Source organism: Physeter macrocephalus, chromosome 16 (genome assembly GCF_002837175.3).
Source record: "Physeter macrocephalus isolate SW-GA chromosome 16, ASM283717v5, whole genome shotgun sequence".
NCBI lineage: Eukaryota > Metazoa > Chordata > Mammalia > Artiodactyla > Physeteridae > Physeter > Physeter macrocephalus.
In genome coordinates, this window is record NC_041229.1 from 100355258 (window position 1) to 100377672 (window position 22415).

The 22415-nt window shown below is 49.8% G+C and overlaps 1 protein-coding gene and 1 long non-coding RNA gene across 2 annotated transcripts; one reads left to right on the forward strand and one right to left on the reverse strand.

Annotated features, from left to right (window-relative positions):
* Positions 1-11269: 11269 nt before the first annotated feature.
* Positions 11270-19737, reverse strand: LOC102978341 (pregnancy-associated glycoprotein 2-like). The gene is made up of 9 exons (XM_028501556.2): positions 19637-19737; positions 18368-18518; positions 17283-17400; positions 17068-17186; positions 15654-15847; positions 14850-14966; positions 13190-13331; positions 13004-13102; positions 11270-11536 (listed from the first exon to the last, which is right to left on the reverse strand). The coding sequence occupies exons 1-9, from the start codon at positions 19735-19737 to the stop codon at positions 11384-11386; spliced, it is 1194 nt and encodes a 397-aa protein (XP_028357357.1). The 3' UTR covers positions 11270-11383.
* On the forward strand, positions 11521-22415 carry LOC129391369 (uncharacterized). The gene is made up of 3 exons (XR_008615357.1): positions 11521-11636; positions 21143-21228; positions 22284-22415. It is a non-coding gene; the product is annotated as an uncharacterized lncRNA (long non-coding RNA).

Genomic DNA, 22415 nt, shown 5'->3' on the forward strand with positions numbered 1-22415 from the left:
AGTTTCCCCCTGGGACAGCAGGAGCCTGCTCGCCTTCAGGGGCAAGGACCATGGGGAGTGAGAACCCTCCTGGGCTTTGATAACCCCAACTCTGTGGGTCCTTGACTAGGGGGGCACGGGGCACTGTGGTCCAAGCTCTTGAGGACAGGCAGGAAGCTGAGAGGAAGCAGTAGTTCCTGGAGCCGGAGTATACCCACGCAGAGTCCAGGGGAGGGAAAGGCATAGCCAGAGCCTCAACCCCAACCTCCCACGACCAGGCTGGTCGGCCTTCAGAAAGGGTTCTGACACTCGCTTTGGGTAAAATGCAAGAGAAGTCCTTGGGGGAGGCAGAAATTTGAAACTGGGCCGAGCAAGGGTTAACTGGAAGCAGACAAGGAAATGTTTGGAACCTGGGAGTGGGCTGGCGGGGGATGGAGTTATTAACCAGGGTACGGAAAATTCCTGAGAACTGGAGCGTAACCAAGGAATTGGCTTGGAGTCCCACAGCAGGGACAAAGGGATTCCCAGAAGGCCCCCGCTGCCCCCCGCAGCCCCTCACTCCTCCTCACTGCGCCTCCTCTGAGCCGGACCTGCCCAGGGCTGCAGCACGAACCCGCTGGAGATGGTGGCCTGGGTGAACCCCACTTGGGGACGGAGGTCAAGGTTCGTCCTGCTGATAATGGGTCTCACCCAACCGGCCCCCATCTCCTGTGTTCTCCGTATCTCTAACGCCACATTACTCCCTGGTGAGCACAGCTCTGGACCCGATCCTCTATGCATTTTCTGATCCAATCTGATTTGATGGAGGCCCTGTTCTTTCTCGCGATGACCTGGGTCCTGGCTTCTGACTGGTATCTTTATCATGTTTGGTTACAGCGGAGGGAGCTGGGTGTGAGGGGGGTGCGGGGGTGGGTATTTAATGCGTTCCTGCTCCAGGTGGACAAAGCCATTCTTAGGGCAGCGGGGGGGACCCAGCCCTCCCTGCCCAAAGGGCCTGCGGCAGCAGCAGCTCCAGGCGACTTCATGCCTTGGCTGATTTGGGGGATGAGGCCGCAGTCGAAGTGGAAGCCTTTGCCGTCCTCTCATGCCCTCCTGCCTGCCTTGCACCACCCACCGTGGCCGGGCTCCTGAGCACCCAGGCACCTCACGATTCCTTTGCCTGGTTCATCTCTTCATTCATTCATTCATTCCACAGGCGAGGCAGTAGGCTCGGTGGAGGTGAATCAGCTGGGAAGTTTGCCCTTAATGGGTTCACATCTGAATGGGAGGAATAAGACCCATTTAAAAATCATTGTAAGACAGAAAATGACAGTAATAGTTAACTAGAGCAGGATACTGAAAAGAGACAAAGTGCTATGGGTCACTTAGAAAAAGGAGCTCACTTCCAGGGTGCATCCAGGAGGCTGCTGTGGAGGAGGAGGCATTTGATCTATCTTAATAATGTTTGGATTGGAAGTTAAAATCCCCCAGGGGGAATCACATTTTCACAGGGATCTGGACTTGGCACACGTTGGGCTAATGGTTGAGCATCAAACACCCCAGCTGACCCTGTGGAATGAGCTTTGGACCGCTAGGAAATGTAGAGGAGGGTTCCGAGCCTGGCTGGAGGCTCCGAAATCACATGGCTGTGGTACAAGCAACAGCAGCCTCGCAAGTTTTCGCAGCAGGAGGCGGACCTGTGTTATGGGGAGTGGAGCCCTAGGCCTGTCTCCTCTGGCCCCTTTGCCCCAGGCCACGGCCCCCATGGTTGGCTCAGGTAAGGCTGTAGGCAGACGTCTACCAGTGGGTCATACGGGCAGGGGTGGTGGATGGAGGGAGGGGAGGTGTCACAGTCCCAGTTCAGTGCTGAGAGCTGTGACTTGGGCTGGAACAGCTTGCCTTCCAGTCTTCCCGTAGGTCAGCCTGGGCCATTTGACTTCTAGTGGGCGGCACCCTCCCTGGCCTCTGGGCCTTGACACATGCTGTTCCCTCTGAATGCGCTTCTCTCTCCTCACCTGGTAGAGGGGTCAGAGTCCTTGCAGCAAACAGATGGCCACCCAGAGGTTTGATTGAAGAGACTTAGGGAGGGGCTGTGTACAGGGGTGGCGAGCAGGGTGACCCCAAAGAGGGATGCTGAGGGGCACAGGAGCCAGCGGCACTGGGAGGGGGGAGGGGCCGGGGAGGGAACGGCAACATCAGAACCTGGGGTTCTTAAATATCTGTTGATTTATTTGGCCGCGCCGGGGCTTAGTTGCAGCATGCATGTGGGATCTAGTTCCCCGACCAGGGATAAAACCCAGGCCCCCTGCATTGGGAGCGTGGAGTCTTAGCCACTGGACCACCAGGGAAGTCCCAGAACCTGGGGTTCTGAAGGCAGAGGGCTGCAGGCGCTGGGGTCACAGAGCACAGGAGTGAGTGTCTGTGCCCTCCCCACCTTCCGATCTCCGCTAGGGCTTCTAGGCCCACCCTAGGGGCCTGTGGACAGCCTCCTGGGCTCTGAGCAGGGCAGATCCCTGAGAAAGAATCTGGAGGCCAAGGGAAAAAAGGGCCCCTGGTAGCTCCCATCTCCCTTAGGTTTTAGCACCATCCCCCTCTGCTGCCCTGTCCCCCAGCGCTACGCACTTGTGGCCTGACCACACGCAGTGGACTGTGAACCCAGGACAGGGACAGGGTCTTCCTAGCCTTTCATGGCAGCACCTGCTCCGGCCTGGCCCAGAGCATGGAGAATGTAACGACGGAGCTGATAAACAGGTGTCGGGCCTTGGTTCACCTCCTGCCTCCTTGTCAGTGACCTTGAGCGACCTTTCTGTGAGCCTCACGGTCCTCATTTCTAAAATGGGCATTAAAACCTAGGCTGGGGCTTCCCTGGTGGCGCAGTGGTTGAGAGTCCGCCTGCCGATGCGGGGGACGCGGGTTCGTGCCCCGGTCCGGGAGGATCCCACGTGCCGCGGAGCGGCTGGGCCCGTGAGCCGTGGCCGCTGAGCCTGCGCGTCCGGAGCCTGCGCTCCGCAGCGGGAGAGGCCACAACAGTGAGAGGCCCGATAACCGCAAAACAAAAACAAAAACAAAAACAAAAACCTAGCCTGCTGGGTCATTGATAGAATGAAATAGGTCCATAGTTGGCAACAGAAAAATGTAGGGCCCTTCTCTCCTCACTTCTGTTGTGGGAAGGAAAGAAATGTGACCTTGTTATGGTCAAAGCACTAGAACAACATTATGAGAGATGAAATCATTCATAACTTCCCCTTCCTAAGGTAAGTCTTTTTTCTTTTTTCTTTTTAAATTAAAAAAATTTTCTTGACAAGTAGTTGATTTACAATGTTGTGTTAATTTCTGCTGTACAGAAAAGTGGCCCATATATATATATATATATATTCTTTTTCATATTCTTTTCCATTATGGTTTATCACAGGTATTGAATAGAGTCCCCTGTGCTCTACAGTAGGACGTTGTTGTTTATCCATCCCATATACAATAGTTGGCATCTGCTAATCCCACACTCCCAGTTCTTCCCTCCCCCACCCCCCTCCCCCTCGGCAACCACAAGTCTCTATGCCTGTGAGTCTGTTTCTGTTTTGTGGATAGGTTCACTTGTGCTGTCTTTTAGATTCCACATATAAGTGATATCATCATATGGTATTTGTCTTTCTGTTAAGGTAAATCTTTTCTTTTTTGAATAGTCCCTTCATTTTCTTTTTGTTGGCAGGAAACATCTAAAATTTTAGAAAAACTTTTTATTTTTTTAAGTTTTTTGGCCATACCGTGTGGCATGCGGGATCCTAGTTCCCCGACCAGGGATCGAACCCGCGCCCTCTGCAGTGGAAGTGTGGAGTCTTAACCACTGGACTGCCAGGGAAGTGCCTAAAAAAAACTTTTTGTTTTGAAAATATTTCAAATCTACAGAAAAATTACAAGAATAGGGCCACAAACTCCCATATATACTTCACCCAGATTCACCCATTATTGACATTTTACCATATTTACTCTGTCTCTGCGCGCGTGCACACACACACACACACACACACACACACACACACACACACACACACACAGTTACTACATTTTGCTCAGATAATCTGAGTCAGTTGTAGACATCATGACCTTTCCTCCTGATCTTTAGTGTGATTCTCCAAAGAACAAAGACATTTGCTTACAGAACCATAGATTCAGGAAATTTAACACCGATGCAACACCATTATCTAATACATGGCACGTATTCAGATTCTGTCAATTGTCCTAAAATTGTCCCTTTTAGTGATTTTTCTGCTCCAGGATTTTACCCAGGTGTCACATATTATTTTTGCTTATCTCGTCACTTCACTCCCCTTCAGTCTGGAATGGCTCCTCAGCCTGCATGTGTTCCTGATGCTGACAGTTTTGAAAAGTGCAGGCCAGTTTTGTAGAACGTCGCTTGGTTTGGGGTTGTTTGATGTTGTCTTACCGTTAGATTCAGGCTATGTGTTTTTTAGCAGGAATATCATAGAAGCAATGCTGTGTCCTTCTCAGTGCATCATATCAGGAGGCACATGATGTTGATTTGTCCCTTTACTGGTGACATTAACTTTGATTACTTGGTGAAGGTGGTGTCTCCCACCAAACTTCTCCACTGCAGTTATTGGGCTGTGATTATGAAGGTATTCAGCAGGGAGATACTATGAGAATGTGTAAGTAACCTGTGGCCCATCTAATCTTCACCCGAAGTTTAAGCAACCATTGAGGATTTCTGCCTGAATCAATGATTGAAATGATGCTTGTAGAGTTGTAATTTTCTGTTGTTTCTTTTACATTTCAGTTATTTATTTATTTATTTATTTGGCTGTGCCATGCAGCATGCGGGATCTTAGTTCTCTGACCAGGGATCAAACCCATGCCCCCTTCAGTGGAAGCATGGAGTCTTAACCACTGGACCGCCAGGGAAGTCCGTACATTTTTCACATTGTCATTCTTTGGTAAGGAAGGGATTTCCTTTCATCTTATTTATTTATTTGTTTATTTATCTGTTTATATTTATTGATCGGTATGGACTCACAGGTACTTGTTTTAGTCAGTGAGTTATAATCCATTATTATCATTATTTATTTTCATGCTGAAATTTCCCATATCTGGCCCACGGGAGTCCCTTAAGCTGACTCCTGTATTCTCTTGACTCGTCCCAGGGTTTTTTTGTGTTTATTGGTGTTATCGGCTGAATCATGTCCCCCACCCCCCAACAAATTCATATGTTGAAGTCCTAACCCCCAGTATTACTGAATGACTGTATTTGGAGGTAGAGATGATTAAGATTAAATGAGGTCACCAGGGTGGACTTTAATCCAATCTGACAGGTGTCATAAGAAGAGGAGATTAAGACACAGACACCCACAGAGGAAACACCCTATGAAAACACAGGGAGAAGACTGCTGTCTACGCGCCAAGGAGAGAGACCTTAGGAGAAACAACCCTGCAGACACCCTGATCTCGGACTTCCAGCCTCCAGAACTGTGAGGAAATAAATGTCTGTTGTTTAAGGCACCCAGTCTGTGGTATCTGGTATCGGCCCACGCAGACTGATACAGTTGGCAATGTTTATACCTCTTGCTTTTGCAGAGTTGTACTCAGCACGAGCCAATGACATGGTGTTTTCTTAACATTGATTTCACGTAAATTTGTCTCCAAAATATTTATTGACCATTTATGGTGTCCCAGGCTCTAGTTGAAGCACTGGAGATTCATCAAGGATCAAGACAAGCCCAAATCCCTGCTCTCATGAGTTCATACTCAGACACAGATAATCAAAGATAAAGAAATAAATGATATAGTGTGTGAAATGGTGATGTGGGAGGAAAGTGAAAGCAAGGGAGGGGGCAGGGAGGGTTGACATTTTAGATAGAGGAGGGGTCATTTGCCTATTGATCTGAAGGAGGTGAGGAAGGGAGTGTAAGTGTGTTGGTGAACCGAGATTCAGGCTGCAAATCTATGGCCATAGTCCACACTCATCACTTTAAGAGCCAGGAGCTGATTCCTCTGGGTGATAATTTCCCTGATGTTAGAATCTAGGGTGGTTTCCAACTTTTACTGGTATAAATCAAATCCCTGGGACAATATTTATAGCTAAATATATATATTTGGAATCCATTTGTCAAAGTGTGATTATCAGGTCTAAATGTGGGAGAGGTGATGTGACAGTGGTTTCATGTTGCTAATCAGCCCTTACAAGTATCAGTACTTGGAATCAATGGGCAGGTCCCCCGGCAGAGTGGTAAGACCATGCGGAATGTGTCTGCAATATCCATCTCGGCCACTAGATGTCAGTGCTTCACCACCCGTTCCAGGATGCTTTTTCTATGGGAATCAATTTGCTCCCTCAGGCAACTCCAGCAAAGAGAAGGTCCTCTCTTTGTCGGAAGCCTCTGTCTTTTATAGAATAATGCTCAGCTTTCCCCTGATCTTAAACGCCATTCCTGAAAAACCTAAGACAAGTATAAGATAAGGGGAAAAACTGCCCATATTGCTACCATCTGTATATAACCACTGTTACACACATGTGGTCCTTCTCTGGTGTACGAGGGAAAGAATAACAGCTCATGATACTGTGTGTCAGGCACTGTCCTAAAGGTTTTCTATAGATATTAATGTAATCCTCACTATAGCTCTAGAAGGCTTAGGGACTATTCTTTCCTGTATATCTATACATCTGTCTGATTGAGTTGTATTTCAAATATCATAATTTCTACCATTTAAGGTGTACAGTTTAGTGGTTTTTCATATATTCATGAAGTTGTACATCCATCATCATGATTTAAATTTAGAACATTTTCAACACCCCAGAAAGAAACCCTGCACATATTGGCAGTCAAACTCTACTCCCTTCCCTCCAATTAGAAAGGACTATTCAGGGCTTCCCTGGTGGCGCAGTGGTTAAGAATCCGCCTGCCAATGCAGGGAACACGGGTTCGAGCCCTGGTCCAGGAAAATCTCACATGCCGCGGAGCAACTAAGCCTGTGTGCCACAACTACTGAGCCTGTGCTCTAGAGCCCGCGAGCCACAACTACTGAGCCCGTGTGCCATAACTACTGAAGCCCGTGTGCCTAGGGCCCGTGCTCTGCAACAAGAGATGCCACTGCAATGAGAAGCCCGCGCACCACCACGAAGAGTAGTCCCCGCTCACCGCAACTAGAGAAAGCCCGCGCGCAGCAACGAAGACCCAACACAGCCATAAATAACTACATAAAGAAATAAATTTATAAAAATAAAATAAATAAATTGCATTTCTCTGATAAAAAAAGGACTATTCATTTTTTAAAAGGTATTTATGTGTTTATTTATTTATTGTAGTAATAACATTTAACATGAGATCTACTGTCTTAACAAAATGTCAAGTGCACGATACAGTATTGTTAACGATAGGCACCAAGCTGTACAGCAGATCTCTAGAACTTACTCAGCTTGTGTAACTGAAACTTCATACCAGATGAATAGCAACTCCACATTTCCCCCCTCCCTGACCCCTGACAACCATCATTTAACTCTCTGCTTCTATGAGTTTGACTATTTTAGATAACTTATATGGGTGGAATCATACTGTATTCGTCCTTCTGTATTTGTCCTGCTTATCTCAGTTAGCATAACGTCCTCAAGTTTCATCTATGTTGTTAAAAATGGCAAGATTTCCTTCTTTTTTAAACGCTCAATAATATTTCATTGTAGGGTTTCCCTGGTGGCGCAGTGGTTGAGAGTCCGCCTGCCGATGCAGGGGACGCGGGTTCGTGCCCCGGTCCGGGAGGATCCCACATGCCGCGGAGCGGCTGGGCCCGTGAGCCACGGCCGCTGAGACTGCGCGTCCGGAGCCTGTGCTCCGCAACGGGAGAGGCCACAACAGTGAGAGGCCCGCGTACCGCAAAAAAAAAAAAAAAAAAAAAAAAAAAAAAAAAAAAAAATTCCATTGTATATCTCTAGCACATTTCCTTTATCCATTCAACTGTTGATGGAGCTAAGTTGTTTCTACATCTTGGCTATTGTGAATGATGATGCAATGCACATGACAGGACAAAAATCCCCTTGAGATTATGATTTTAATTTTTTGGAATACATACCCAGAAGTGGGATTGCTGGATCAAATAGTGATTCTCATTTTAAGTTTCTGAGGAACCTCCATTCTGTTATCCAGCGGCTACACCATTTTACATCCCCGCCAACAGTGTACAGGGTTCCACATCCTCCTCAACACTTGTTATCTTTGGTTTTTTGATAATGACCATCCTAATAGATGGGAGATGGTATCTCATTGTCATTTGATTTGCATTTTCTTGATGATTGGTGAGGGAGGAACTATCCTTATCCCAGATTTACAGGATAGGAAACTGATGTCCAGAGATGAACTTATCAAGGTCACATGACTGGTAGGGGTCAGAGGTGGGATTTGAACCCAGGCAGAAAAGCTCCAGGATGTACATGCCTGGCGAGTACGCTGCACTGTCTTCCATGTGCTTAGCAAACCTGGGATCATGCTGTTTTGTATTCTGTTCTTTTTTCTCAAGGTCATTTTGGAATGATTTCTCATAACATTAAATATTCTGCTGAAACACAATTTTAAGGCGGTTGGTTGCATGATGGCCTATCTATGCTGTGGACACTTTATGTTTAATGGGCCTGGGATGCCCCAAATTCTCCCTTTTGTAGGCGACTCTGAGGGCTACATCCCTGCTTATTTATGTTTGAAGGTGCTTCTGGTCATCGCTTTAGCATAAACCTTAGATGCAAAATTACTGGGACAAAGACCACACATCTTTTAAGAACAAGTCGTTCCAAAAAGATTGTACTAATTTACACTCTTTCAAGAAGTGTTTAAGATCTGTCTTTCCCTGTTTTTTCTACCTTTTCTCTCACCGGTGGCTATAAATCTCTTTGGTCTGCATTGGGTAAAGGATAAAAGTGGAAGGTCGGGGAAGATTGTTGCTTCGAAGGTCAGACTTTGGGACTTAACCTGGCGGTCCAGTGGTTCAGATTCCACACTTCCAACGCAGGGGACATGGGTTTGACCCTGGTTGGGGAATTAAGATCCCACATGCTATGCAGCACAGACAAAAAAATATAAATAAAATTAAAAAGTTGATGAAGATGAGAATTTATCCTCATGTTGGTAGCACAGGCTACAAATATAGAGCCTCAGGAACAGTGGGCTCATTAACAGACACAGCTCCAGCCCTGGCCTTAGGCTCATCTAGGGAAGCAAAGCCTGACTTTTTCTGCTTGATATTATGGCAGTAAGCCATGCTGACACCATATGTCTCCCGACATGGATGCAGCAGTGCGTTCCAGTGGAAGCATCTACTAATTCATCCATTCATTTATTCAACATGTATTTATTGAGGGCCTACTATGTGCCTGTAACCAGTACCGGAGCCAGAACATTGGAGGAGACTTCCTTCATCTGTACAATGGGGGTCATGGCCCGCAGGGGCTCATGGGGAGACAGTGCAATGGCATATGTAATTAACCAGAGCTATTATTCTTACTCTTATTGGTAGTTTCTCGCCAACAGAGACATTGCTTATGGTTCCATGAAGACCACTTGGAAAATGAGTTTGACAAACTGTTCACTTGAGTCTCCATTAAGCCCAGTGCATGATATTTACTGTCTAAAAAAAAAAGCCATTTCTGCTCTCACCTTTTCCCCCTTCATCAGCTCACAACCAGTCCTCTTTCACCCACCTCAAGCCGATCATAATCCAGTGCCATCCCAGAGGGACCAGGCACACGTAATCGTGGACATACGGCAGATCTGCACAGAGAAGGTAACTGCAAGGCTTAGGGGTGTGTTTCAGGGTGGGGTGACTAGACTGAAGTTAATGCCCCCCTCTCGCCCTACTGCGGCCTTTCCCTGATCCCTGAAGAGGAAGCTCCTCACTCCTCTGGCCCCCTACCCACACCTGTGTTGTTTTCTCCATCTGGCCCTCCCCATCGGGGGTTGTCTCTTTATCTGTCTCCATGAATCGGTGGTGGGTTCCTAACCCAGCCCTCTATCCCTGGGGTCCACCACAGCACGTGGCACATAGTAGGTGCTCAGTAAATCTGTCCTGAATGAAAAGATGAGGAAGGAAGGGAGTCGTCCCTTTCGCTGATTTGTCTTGCCCGAGTAAAGGCCCATAGTGTGCATTGCGTCGGGTGTGTTTTCCACCGTGTTTGTTCTTTTCTGCTCCTTCTCTCATGTGGGTCTCCCTCCACCTCTGACCCCTGCTGTCCCCAGCCTGGGCCTCTGCTTCCAGGTGGGAAGAAGTGATGCTTCCACTCCAAATGTGCCAAGCTATGGCAGCTCGAACCAGTGGTTTGTAGCTCTGCCCCCGGAGGGAGCTCAGAAAGGCTGAAGGCTGAGTGCGCCCTGGGGCCCCTTTACAGGCGTGGCATCCTCCCCAGCAGCCTTGGAGGCCACGGGACGGAGCATGCTGGGCCCTCGAGGGGTGGGCATGGCTCGGGGATCCGCACGGCCCGTCACGTGGGAAGTGGGACTGGAAAGGACACTGCACGTGTCGGTGGCAGAGAGCTGGTGACTGGGGTGGGGGACAAGGGGGAACCATCTCAGCTTCAAGGGCCTCACCCAGAACCCCCCTGGAGCAGAAGGCCACTGCCAAAGGTCCTGTGAGATGGGAAGAGTAGAATCTATTTTTATTACCCGTTACCATCCCTCTGAAGGAGGAGGGGGCGGAGTTGGTGGGGGCCATCACAACTCGTCTGTCTAGAACACCCCCCGCCACTTCCTTTGCGGCTGCCTCGCCCCAGCTGCAGTCACGTGGTGCTGCAGGAGACTGTCAGTCACGTTGGGCAAGGCCACGTGATCAAGTAAAGCCAATCAGAGTACCCCCAAGCCCCCCGCCAGGATGGTTGGTCCAGGGCTGGACACATGATCTGAGGTGGACCAATCAGAGCCCTCCTTGGTATCCTGAGGTTTTTCTGAGCTTCTTTCCTTAGGGATTAGACGCGTTAGGGATATATGTGTAGAAGTGTGAGGGAAGAAAGTTGTCACGCTCAGAGAATCAAAGATGAGAGACGGGAAAGAGTGAGGGAGAGAAGGAGGGAGCTGATGGCTGCTGATTTCTTGGGTCCAGTCACTGAGATCTTTGCATCTGCTGTGGTTCCTGTGTCCCGGATCCCCAGTGTCCTTCCAGTAAGTCTCCCCTTTCCTTGAAGCCAGTTGGAGTTGGGCTCCTCTCACTTGTGGTTCAGACTAGGTTCTGGATCCTGCCCGATTATGATGCACCTCCCCGACCCAAAGAGAGGCACTCATTTGTGTTAGCACCGTTGAGAACGGAAACTTTTATTCTTTGCTGAGAATGGGGCTTTGCAGAGCACCAAACACATTCCACCGCCATCCCTGGGTGGGAGTGCCCTACGTGTGAGCGAGTGTGTGTTTGGAGGGGGGCTGGTTGATTGCTGAAGCGGCCCCAGCCTTTACACTGCGGGAGCCAGGCCAACCCTGTTTTTTCCCCGATCGTAAGCCGAGAAATACAGCCTCAGGAAGACGTCGCCCAGGATCCAGGTCTCCGACCGGCTTATGTTCTCTGTGCCCCCTGCCAAGCTGCTGAGGCAGAAGCCCCGAAGGCTCTGGGGGAGACGGAAATGCACACCAGTCAGCCTGAGCCCTTACCTGCCACCCTCTCGGCATCCAGAGCCGGCAGCTTCTCGGTTTTATTTCCCTCCTTTGGTAAGAACCAAGTGGCTCTCTCAGCAGCTGCGGAAGTGGGGTGCCCATCCAAGACCAAGAACGGCCAAGACATGTGGTTGCCATGAGGGAGAGGCGCTGGGGAGGGGAGGACTGGGAGTTTGGAATTAGCAGATGCCACGTACTATAGAGAGGATGGATAAACCAAAAGGTCCTACTGTATAGCACAGGGAACTCTATTCAATATCGCGTGATAAACTGTAGTGGAAAAAAATACGGAAAAGAATACAAATATATGTATAACTGAATCAGTTTGCTGTACAGCAGAAATTAACACAACATTGTCTATCAACTATACTTGAATAAAATTTTAAAGAAGAGAGCAAGAATGGCCTGTAGTTCCCCTCATACTGTGCTGGTTCTTTCCTTCTGACCCATGCTCTCTGTTTTCTCTGCAGGGAATGCCTTTGCTTCTCCCTCTTCCCCAGACCCGCTCGTAGAGACTGTGCTCAGCCCCTCTAGGAAGGCTTCCCGGCCCCGCGCTCACCCTCCCTGGCCTCTCCAGGCCGGGTTGGGTGACTTACCCTGTGCTCCCCTGTGGAGAGCCCTCATGGCTGTAATCTGCACCCGGCACCCCTTGGCTCCGCCCCCGGGGTGCCATCTGCATGGGGTCCAGTGTAGATTTGCCTGGACGCATGCAGGCCTCCTCGGGCCTCCATGAGGCTGGGGGTTTAGAATGACTGAAATTCCCTCTCTTCCTCAAAGCCTTCCTTGAGCCCATCAGCCTCCTCTGAACTCCCATAGGGAGCTGACATTAAGCCTCGACCCTGTGCGAGGGCCATGCAGTCACTGTGCACCCTTAATTCACGTGAGCATGCAGCCTCCCCACAGAGGGGTCTGGTACCCCAACTCACAGAGTGGGAACTGGGGCTTAGCAAGGGGAAGTTGCAGGCGAGGACTAGGGTAACCATGTAATTTGTCGTCCGAACCAGGACACTTTCGAGGTGGGAGGGAGACCGTTAACCATTACGGCGGGACAACACACTGAGACTGTGCCCACCCACCCCACTTGTCACTTGGCCTATTGCAGGGATTGCTAGAGCTGACTTTCCGTGTTCATCTGTCTGAGGGCTCTGGTTGAACGGAAGCTCTTTGAGGGCAGAGGCCCTTAGTGTTCCCTTCTCCTTGTGCCTCGCACCAGGCCGGCACGGGGTGGTGTCCCATTTATTTCAGGATGATGGAAGTCCTAGACTGCCCCTTACTCTCAAGTGGTTGGTTTTGTGGGAGGCACTGGCCCAGCCACAGGGGCTCTGTGGCATCTGCAGTGGTGTGGCATGGCCTGCACAGGGCCCCCTCCCGCAAGCAGGAGCCCAAGGGTTCCTGCAATTCCACCAGGGTTGGCCCTTCACCTTTCTGATGTAGGCTTGAGGGGGCACTGGGTAGTCCTTGCCGTTGATGGTGAAGATGATAGGAGGCAGGCGTGCCACAGAGCTACATGAAACCGCATACTGTTAGAGAAAGAGGGAGAGGGGTTGGCCCAGGTGCTCCCTGGTGTGTGGAGAGCCCCGGGGTGACCCTGTGGCAGGACCCTTCACCTCGTGACCGACTGGGCTGGCGCTGATGAGCTTCTGGATGTCAGTGATCAGTTTGCTTGGGCCAAGCACCAACGAGGTCCCGGTATCCAAAATAGCCTCGCAGCCATGGAGACAACCAAAAACCACACCGTTCATGGTGATGCTGAGAGACAGTGGGACAAAGTGGACACCAGGATCACTCTGAAGTCTCCCCCCACGACTGCCCCCCTCCCTGACTGTCTCCCTTCAGCTCATGCCCTGACTCTGTTTTCCTTTGCTCTGGTCACCTAAGCGTCGTTGACTTCCTTTCAGTTCCTGAATGCATCAGGCTCTTTGGTGCCTCAGGGCCTTGGCATGTGCTGGTCGCCCTTCCTAGAAGACCCCCATCCCCTTTGTCTAGCTAATTTCTCCTCATCTTCCAGGTGCCAGCTTATTTGTCACTTTTTCAGGGAAGTCTTCCTCCCCAGACTAGATCAGGCTCCTGTCTTGGTCACTCTCTGTAGACGGTTCCTCATTTCTAGCATGTAGCGAAGTGGAAATTCATTATTACGTGTGTGACTCGTTTCATGTACGTCTGCCTTACTAGATGTAAGGGCAAGTTGTAGCCTCAGTGCCTCTCTCAAGTGCCTAGCACACAGCGGATGCACAATGTATGTTTGTTGAATGAATGAAAAAATGGATGAGGAACAACCAGAGCCCTGTATGTGCTGTGTGACCAATAGTGGGTCCACCCACCAGTGAAGATGGAGGTTCTCCGGGGCAGCGGATGCTGAGAGTAGGGGTGTCGGAGACACAGGCTGCCCTGGGAGAGGTTGTCTCCCAGCATGGCCCACTCACACAGCTCAGACACTGAGGCCCCTGGCCAGGCGATGCCTGAGCTAGCTCAGGGGGCCTCCAAAGGACACGTAAGCTTTTGTCTGAGGGTATCACTCAGAATCCTGTCAATTATTGCCCCTTGCTCTCAGGCCACTCCTGGATTCCGGCTTCCTGATTATCTCTGTCACAGCCCCTGCCCCACTGTGTGCCGGGGATGGGGTGGGGGGGGTATGGGTGGGGGGAGTGTCTCTTTGTATGAGTTGCTTTCAGGTCTCAAGAATGCAGCCAACCTCTCTCCACTGCCCGGGAGCTTCTCCCTAAGGAAACCAGTTTTCCTGGTTTGTCCAGGACTTTCCCTGTTTTGAAACTGGTAGTTTTGTGTAGTGAGAACTCCCTCGGTCCCGGGTAGCCCTAGACAGTTGGTCAGCTTATCACAACCCTGTTCAGGCTGGTGAACTCCTGCCTGATCCTCTTGTCACTGCACTTTAGGGTCTTCAAACTGTGCTCCCTGCCTCACCATGTGGTGGGTGCAGCCGTCTTGGGCTGCACACGTCTCCCTGAACCCTGTTCAGGACCCTGGTCAGAGCCCTGGTCAGGGGCCTGGCGTGATTATGAACCCATGGGTGGTGTGTGTACCTGTGTGTCTGTGTGTGTGTATGTGTATCTGTGTGTGTGTTTGTGTATGTATCTGTGTGCCTGTGCGTGTTCATATGTGTGCCTAGGTGTGTGTTTATACATGTGTCTTTGGGGGTGGAGCGTATGTCTGTGTGTGTGACTGTGTGTCTGCGTTTATTTGTGTGTCTGCATGTGTCCGTGTGCACGTGTGGGGCGTCGCTTGGGGTGGCCCGCAGAGGGACAGGCTTACCGGTTCATGGTTATCTGCCAGTAGTGGGGTCGGGACACTGGTATCCACTGGAGCTCTCCTTTGTGGTACCTGTGGTCCACCCCGCCAAGCATCACCATGCTCCCATTCTCCTTCTGGCTGAGGAGAGAAGGAAGGGGGAGGGCTCGTTGTAGGAGAATAACGGCAGGCGCTGTCTGAGGGCTGTGCTTCTCCCCCCATCCGAGGCACTACTAGGGTCCCCATGTTACAGAGACGGAAACTGAGGCCCGGAGGGATTGAGGACCTGTCCGAGGTCGGTGACCGACTAATGAGTGTGTGTGACCTGTTCCATCCATGGGGCCTCACCCTCAGCAGGGCCCTGCGCCCCTGCTCTCCCTGTCTTCAATTTCCTAATACTTTCTGAACAAGAGGTCCCACGTTTTCATTTCGCGCTGGTGCCTGCGAATTGTGTAGCCGCTTCTGGGCTCCCGGTGAAACGTTGGGAGGAAACCTTCCCGCCGTCCCTCTCCTTCCTTCCAGATCAAATCCATCAGCACATCCTGTTGCCTTTTCCCCCAACCTGCATCCTGACGCCTCCCGCCGCCCTCGCTCCTCCCTTCACACCCCCTGGACCAAGCTTCTGCCCCTGAGCCCGTGAGCATGGTTGCGTCCCCATCAAACTTTATTTACAAAAACCAGGGGCAGGGCCAGATGTGGCCCTGGGGCCGTAGTCATCCCGGGCTCGACTGTCTCTCAGGAAACTTCTGGATCAGGTGGACTACAGCTGTTCATGCACCTGAAAGCACCTTACAGCTGACGTAGGGCGCTGGTCCGGTTCAGACTTACGTGCTCAAGTAGAAGGCAAAGACAGGCTGAGTAACGAGGCCTCGTCTCTTCAGGTTGTCGAAGACGGGGGTGGTCCCTTGAATGGCGAGGCTGCGGTAGCCCAAGCCCAGGATGCCATCGAAGGGTGCATGTTCCATCCCAAACTGCGACTGGCTCAGGGCAAACGGCTGGACCACATCGACAAGTTTCCCGATCTATGGGAGAAGAGAAAGATCCCACATAAAGGTTTGGGAAGTGGGGCGGGGACTGGGCTGGGATGGAGATGCCATGAGAACCACAGAGAGGAACTGAGGCCTGGCTGTGCCCTGGGTTGACCTTAGATGGTTAGACCAAGCTGGGACTGGAATTTGGGTTCCATTGGTGCGGGGCTGTGGCTTTTAACCAACACTTGCTCCTCCCGCAAACACCATGTGAAGTGAGTCAAACTGGCCACATGCTTTCTGTGCAGGTGGAAAAACGGACTCAGGACAGGACCAAATGGTTCCCACTCGAGGACCAAATGAGTAGAGAGCTGGATAGTCTTCTCTTTGGCGTCACTATGATCTGATGACCGAAATGGACTGAATTCATTGCAGTGCATCATGGATTCTGCATCTGCCCAGGAAGACAGAAGCCCATTTTACAATGTCGCTGCCAGGGTTCTTATGAATATTCTGCCTGGGAAACACGCTTTGGGGATGTGTGTGTGCGTGTGCGTATGTGTGTGTGTGTGACAGAGAGGAGAGAGAGAGAGAGAGAGAGAACTCAGGCCCTTTGGGGGATGCAGGCCATACTTTTTATTAGACACTCACAGGCCCCGTCTTACGGGCCCCCATTTAGCAGGCCCCTCCCACATCTGTGGCCCCCTGCTTTCCCTGTCCGGATTCCCGAAGCCCTCAGTTCCCCCCAAGGGCCCAAGATCCGTTTTAGCCTCTCCCCAAATACCGCACACCTGCACGAATCCTGACTGGCCAGCCCAGCGGCACCGTTTTTCTGATGCCTGACCTTGGCGAGGCCCTGGCTTTCTGCACCTCGGTTCCCTCATCTGTATAATGGAGCTAATCATAGCACTTGCTGTGTGGGGTTGCTGCAGGAGTAAACGAGTTGTTACCATGAAAGTACCTAGCACAGTCTGAGGATATAAGAGTGGGTGCTTTTTTCCCCTCTCTCCCTGCTCCCAGCAAAACGAACCTTGAGCTGCTCATGGGCAAAGCAGCTGCAAATCCACACCCCTAGCCACTCTCTGGGCAGCCATTCTGGGAGTTTGTGTGTCAGCAGGGACACTGTCTCCCCGGGGACACAGCACTGTGGGGTGGGCGGCCAGCCACTAGGGGACTTTGGGAAAGACGGGCCCTCCCAGTTGGCCCTGCATCTGTTTTGTAAGCAGCGGTCGTTCCCAGGGCCAGCCCTGACTCGGCTTCTGGTTTCCAGTTACCCGAACGGTGTCGTAGCCAAGAAATCCAACCATCCTCCCGGAGCCGTAGGTGAGGTCGACGGGCATGCCCGAGAGCCGGAAGGTGGTGGACTTGTGAGGGTTGAAGACCTTGTGTGTATCTGCGGACACAAGAGATGTGTGCCCGTCAGGTGCCAAGGACGGAGAAGGGGGTGGCAAGGGGAGTACAAGATGGGCGGGGGGGGGCAGGTACTCACAGCAGGGGACACTGTCGCAGTAGATGGAGGGCACCCACAAGTCAGCTGAGCCGGTGTCAAAGACGACCTTGAACGGCTGAGGGGGCGTTCCAATGGAGATGTTGCCGACATAGGCTAGCTACAGGGGCCGGGGAGGGGTGGTGTGGTCAGGCCTGGCCGCCCTGGCCGCCCTCGATTCCCAGAATGCTGCTTCCCTCGAGGTGTCCCGTGTCTCCTGAGATCACTTTCCAACCGCCCCACCTCACAGCCTCTGCTCAGACCGGTGCCTTCATTTGATTTTTTTCTTTTTTTTATCCATGCGGGCTCTTAGATCCCTGACCAGGGATGAAACCCGGTCCCCCCGCAGTGGAAGCGCAGAGTCTTAAGCACTGGACCTCCAGGCGAGTCCCGGTGCGTTCATTTGAGAAGCTCTCCAGTCTCCCCTTTAAGGCCCAGCCTGTGTCTTTCTCCAGTTGGCCCTCCTAGGTCACCCCAGGCCACCTCCTCTAAACTCAGACCATGTCCTATCACCACCACGCTGCTGGCCCTTTTATTTGACATGTATTTATTCTTTGCCTATCACTCAGGCTGTCCTATGCATTCCTGATGAAGAGATGAGACCTTTTTTTAAAATCAATAACAATAACCATAGTGTTAGATTTTTATGGCGTCACAGGCCATAGGGGCTCAGTAACTTTTTACTGGTGTCCTTCTTGGATCTGCGGAGGCTGAACTTTGTCTGCCTGGGGTTTCATTCTTGATTTGCAGTTGGCTTTATCTTCTGATCTGACATGGCTTACCTTTCATCTGTAACTCAGTGGCTCACCGAGTTCAGGAGGAACAATCTCTCTCAAACTAATGACATACCTTTGGCAAGAAATGGATGTTTACCTGCCACCTGGTCATTGCTGGGCCCAGTTACCACAGACCAAGAGTTGAGGATGAGAGTGCCTTCTTGTCTGGGGATGGGGTCCCTATTCCCCAGTGTTTCTGCTTCCTGCAGGAGCCCTAGCCCCAACACCCCACCTGGCGCCTCCAGATGAACCCCAGTGCCAGGCCAGAGCACCACGGGGCGCTGTAGAGTGCCATCCGCCCACCACACTCACATCCAGGTAGTTCCTCAGGGGATGAAGAGACAATTTTGGGTCATGAGCGACATTCTGGGACCTGTCGTCAGTGTTCCTCTCCAGGAAGTTTGTCAGCAAGTTTTTTTCCCTGAGGGTTTCTCTCATGGTCTTGGTCTTTGTTAGAGGGATTCTTTCACCGAGCATTGGGGATAGGAAACAGAGAAGGGGCAGCAATCAGCTGTGTTATAGTGTGACTGTCATACCTTGCATTGTAATGGCACTGTGTATTTTCCAAGCATTTTTTATGAGTGTCCTCTCATTATCAGGACGCTATGCAAAGACGATGGCAAATACCTAGGTTTGAATACAGGTACTGTTGTTTAATCTTGGGTAAGCCACATGACAATTTGGAGTCAGTTTCCCCATCGATAGGTAAAAACGTGGAATATAATAACCCCCCTCGCCCGTATAGAATGCTTTGGGTATTAAGTGAGATGATGTATATAATGTACCTGATACGTAAGAAGTGTCAGCAATGACAGCCATTCCCATTGCTACTGCCATCCCACTGTATCTTTTTCTAAGAAGCTCTGGGAAGAAGTTTGAAGGGGGATCATTACCCTCTTTTTACAGGGGAGGAATTTGAAATGCAGGAAATTTGTGACTTGGCTGTGGTCACACTGCTTGTTAGAGGTAAATCAGCCTAGAAGTAGCCTCCCAGATCTTTCTCCAGGGCTCAAGCAGAAGAGAGGGGTGAGAGAGGAAGCCAGGAGATGGGGAAATATTAGGGAAATTAAGAAGCTAGAGAAGCAAGGAAGAGTCAAAGTAGAAAAAACAAAACGAAACAAAACAAAAAAACTGAAAACTCGGAGATTTCTGCATGCACAGAGACATCCAAAGAGGATGGAGAGATAAAAGAGAGAGATACAGAGGTGAAGACACAGACACATACACACAGAAATGGAGAGAGAGCAGAGAGAAGACCTAGAAGCAATCACAGGAAAATGCTGTTCATAGGACCACACTTAGAGTTGCACAGGTTGTGCACTGAGCAATTCCAAGGAGTGTCATTTTCACATAAGTCATGATGTGACTGGCACCCCCAGAGTTGTGCAGCCCTGCAGGCCTACCCCAAGACCCTTGGGCCCCACGTTGCCCATGGCAAGGTACTCATCAATAAGTGAGAGTTGAACTTCAAGACTGTCAGGGAATGATTACATTCCCTTCTAACCCTGATGGGTGGAAGAATAAGAGGACAAGGAAAACCCCAGAAAGAGAGATGATGCCACTTACGGTCCCCATACTTACATGACTAGGCACTCAGAGAGGGCCACCAGCCCAAGGATCCCAAGCCACTTCATGCTTCTTTCCTGCGCCCAAGTACTCAGGAAAGAGTGAGTTCTGAGCATGCAGTGGTGGCCAAGGGCTCCTAGTTATATATGCTCTGACATGCCCTAATTGTCCCCTTTAGGCCATTAATGGATCTGATTAGAAATACGAACCTCTCGATAAAATCTTTACCTCCCTCAGTGTCTGTGGGGAGTGGACTTGGAAAATTCTCAGAATACAGAGATTTCTACTGTAATCTCTTCCTTGGGGCTTGGCTGAAAAACCAAACTAAGCTGCAAGGACTAAGAGTGGGGAGACTGTTGCCGCCTTGGAGATAAAACACTGCTAATAACGTGATAAAAGTAAATGCTAGGGGCCATGCTTGGGGCCATTCATGATCTCATGTGGTCTTCCGAGCAACTTCATGAAGCGTGTGTTGCTGTCCTCAGCTGGAGAGGAGATTGCTAGGAGGAAAAGAGTTCAAATGGCAAAGTGAAGACTTTAGGGGCAGCCCAGTGACATACGAGTGGCTTTACGTAGTGGGACGGATGGCACAGATCAGGGGCACCTAGGATGTCAATCTGCATCAAAGATCTGGGCTAGAGTAGTATTACAATTGCACAGTTTCACTGTTGAGAGAAATGTGATACATGCATCCACAAGATGCTTTATATCGTCCAACAAACATACACGGAGGACCCTGTGTGCTAGGGTCCGGGGTAGATGCAGGAAAGTCAAAGTCACGTAAGACACAGGAGGTCCTTATCTTCAGGGAGCTAGCAGTCTTGGGCAGTTCTCACAAACTCATGACCCAGGAGGCAGCAGAAATGAATGGAAGGGCTGGGTGGGCATCAGCGAATCGGGGCAGCCCATGCCCTACCACTGGGGGCAGTCTCTCCTCGGCTCCCACCCGCGGCTGCCATCCTGGAGAGCAGGCTGGTTGGCAAGTTTTCAAGAGAAGTCAGAAGTCTGGATATTTATGTAAAATCCCCTGATTTTAAATGTTAGCAACTAAATTTTTTTTTTTTTTTCAAAACATAGTGTGAGCCAAACCTCAAACAACTAACTGTGTGCTGGATGCAGCCTGCAGGCTGTGGAGGGATGTATTTCTGGCCTAGAGGTGGGAGTAGAGGGGGGACAGAGAGGGGGTTCAATTCATGTTGGTCGAATGAGAAAGAGACCGAGTGCATCTTAAGCATGTTAATTTTCCTTCCTTTTGTAAAGAAAGATTACCAGGGTCATATAAACCAATGAATTTAATATTGTCCACTTAGTGAGCATCTGATATAATTCCCCACTGGATCCATGCCTTGAAACATTTTCTCTACGGAACCAAGCACGCAAAGAAATAACTTCTGTCTTATCAGTCAGAGAAGACAAAAAAGACCACTCAGAGCTCCTGCTCAGCCTGAGATGAACAGGGTTACCTGTTAAACTGTTATTCCAGCCGAAGTAAAGATGACGGAGTTTTATGGTTCCTTCCAGGATTCCCAGGACCTGGGTGTTCCTCCGTGAGATCTATCCAGGCCTGTCCCTTGGGCAGAACAACGGGAGGCTGGCCTGGTCACCAGGTGGGTGATAGATTGGGTGCTGCGTCTTCCTACTCATTTTTGCACATTGTTAAAATTCAGTTTTGGTGGTTCAGTCCCTACGGAGGGGATCTGACGGCAACTAGCAAGTGAACACACACTATACCATTTAGCTCGGCAATTCTACTTCTAGGGACCTATCCCAAAGATACACTGGCAAAAATACAAAAAGACATAAGTACAAGCCATTCACTGCAACACTGTTTGTAAAAGCAAAAGATTAGAAACTTACCTGTAGTGACCCTCCACGAGGGGGAGTGTTCAATAAGGCACAGGGCATCTGAACAACTAGGCATAATGCAGATGGAGAGAGGCGTGGAATGGGTGAGATCTTCAGGGTGTACTGTTTAGTTTTTAAAAAAGGGGAACCAGAAAAGTGCTTATAGTTTGTTACTTTTACATACACATATATGTCTATTTTCAATAAGAAAGAGTTGAAGAATAAACCAAAAACTAAAAAAAAATTTGTAATTTATGGGGGAGGGGCAGGGACAGAACTGTGATTTTTCGTCTTACAGTTTGACTTTGCAACCATGTAAATGTGTTACAGAATCAAAAAAGAGATAAACAAACACATTTGTCGAAATTGAGAACTAAGACAAATGAGCCTAATTCTATCAAGTTGGTGACCTAGCCGCACAGAACAAAACATTACTTAAGTGGCTTTAAAATGCAGAATTTTGACCTACATTCAGAGTGGGATATCTTCTAAGGACAAAGACAGACAAACAAACAAAAACACCCTCCCTCCAAAACCAAACCAAATACAAAAAACCAAAGAAATCTGAAACTATACCCAACACCTTATTGTTGGTGATATTGCTACTGTTATTTTGAAAGTATCTCATGTATGTTACAGGTTAAAGCAAGTAAGTAACTAATGCTAATGTTGTTACGAAGCAAGCCTTTCAGTGGAAGAGAGAAAAGATGTTTACGTATAAAAACAAAAAAGCTTAAGTAAAACCCTGCGGTCTTAAAACTTGAATTGGAAGTATAAGTTGGTACCAATTAATTATTTTCCTTTTTCTTTTTTAAAGAAAATCTCTACTTTCTGGGTCTGGCCACTGAAAAGCCTAGAAGCAATGGCAACTTGATAACAGTGACTCTCCTGAGGCCTAGCCTGTGGCCTCTAAACACCATTTCCCACCAGAGGATCTAGAGATTCTTGA

What these genes read in the sequence shown, in the direction of transcription:
- LOC102978341 (XM_028501556.2), bottom strand. Translation starts at nt 19,737, where the DNA reads ATGCTCAGAACTCACTCTTTCCTGAGTACTTGGGCGCAGGAAAGAAGC. An exon ending in CCCTGAGGAACTACCTGGAT is followed by an intron (nt 17,401 to 18,367) that starts GTGAGTGTGGTG and finishes CGGCCCCTGTAG; the next exon opens with CTAGCCTATGTCGGCAACAT. An exon ending in CTGCGACAGTGTCCCCTGCT is followed by an intron (nt 17,187 to 17,282) that starts GTGAGTACCTGC and finishes TTGTGTCCGCAG; the next exon opens with ATACACACAAGGTCTTCAAC.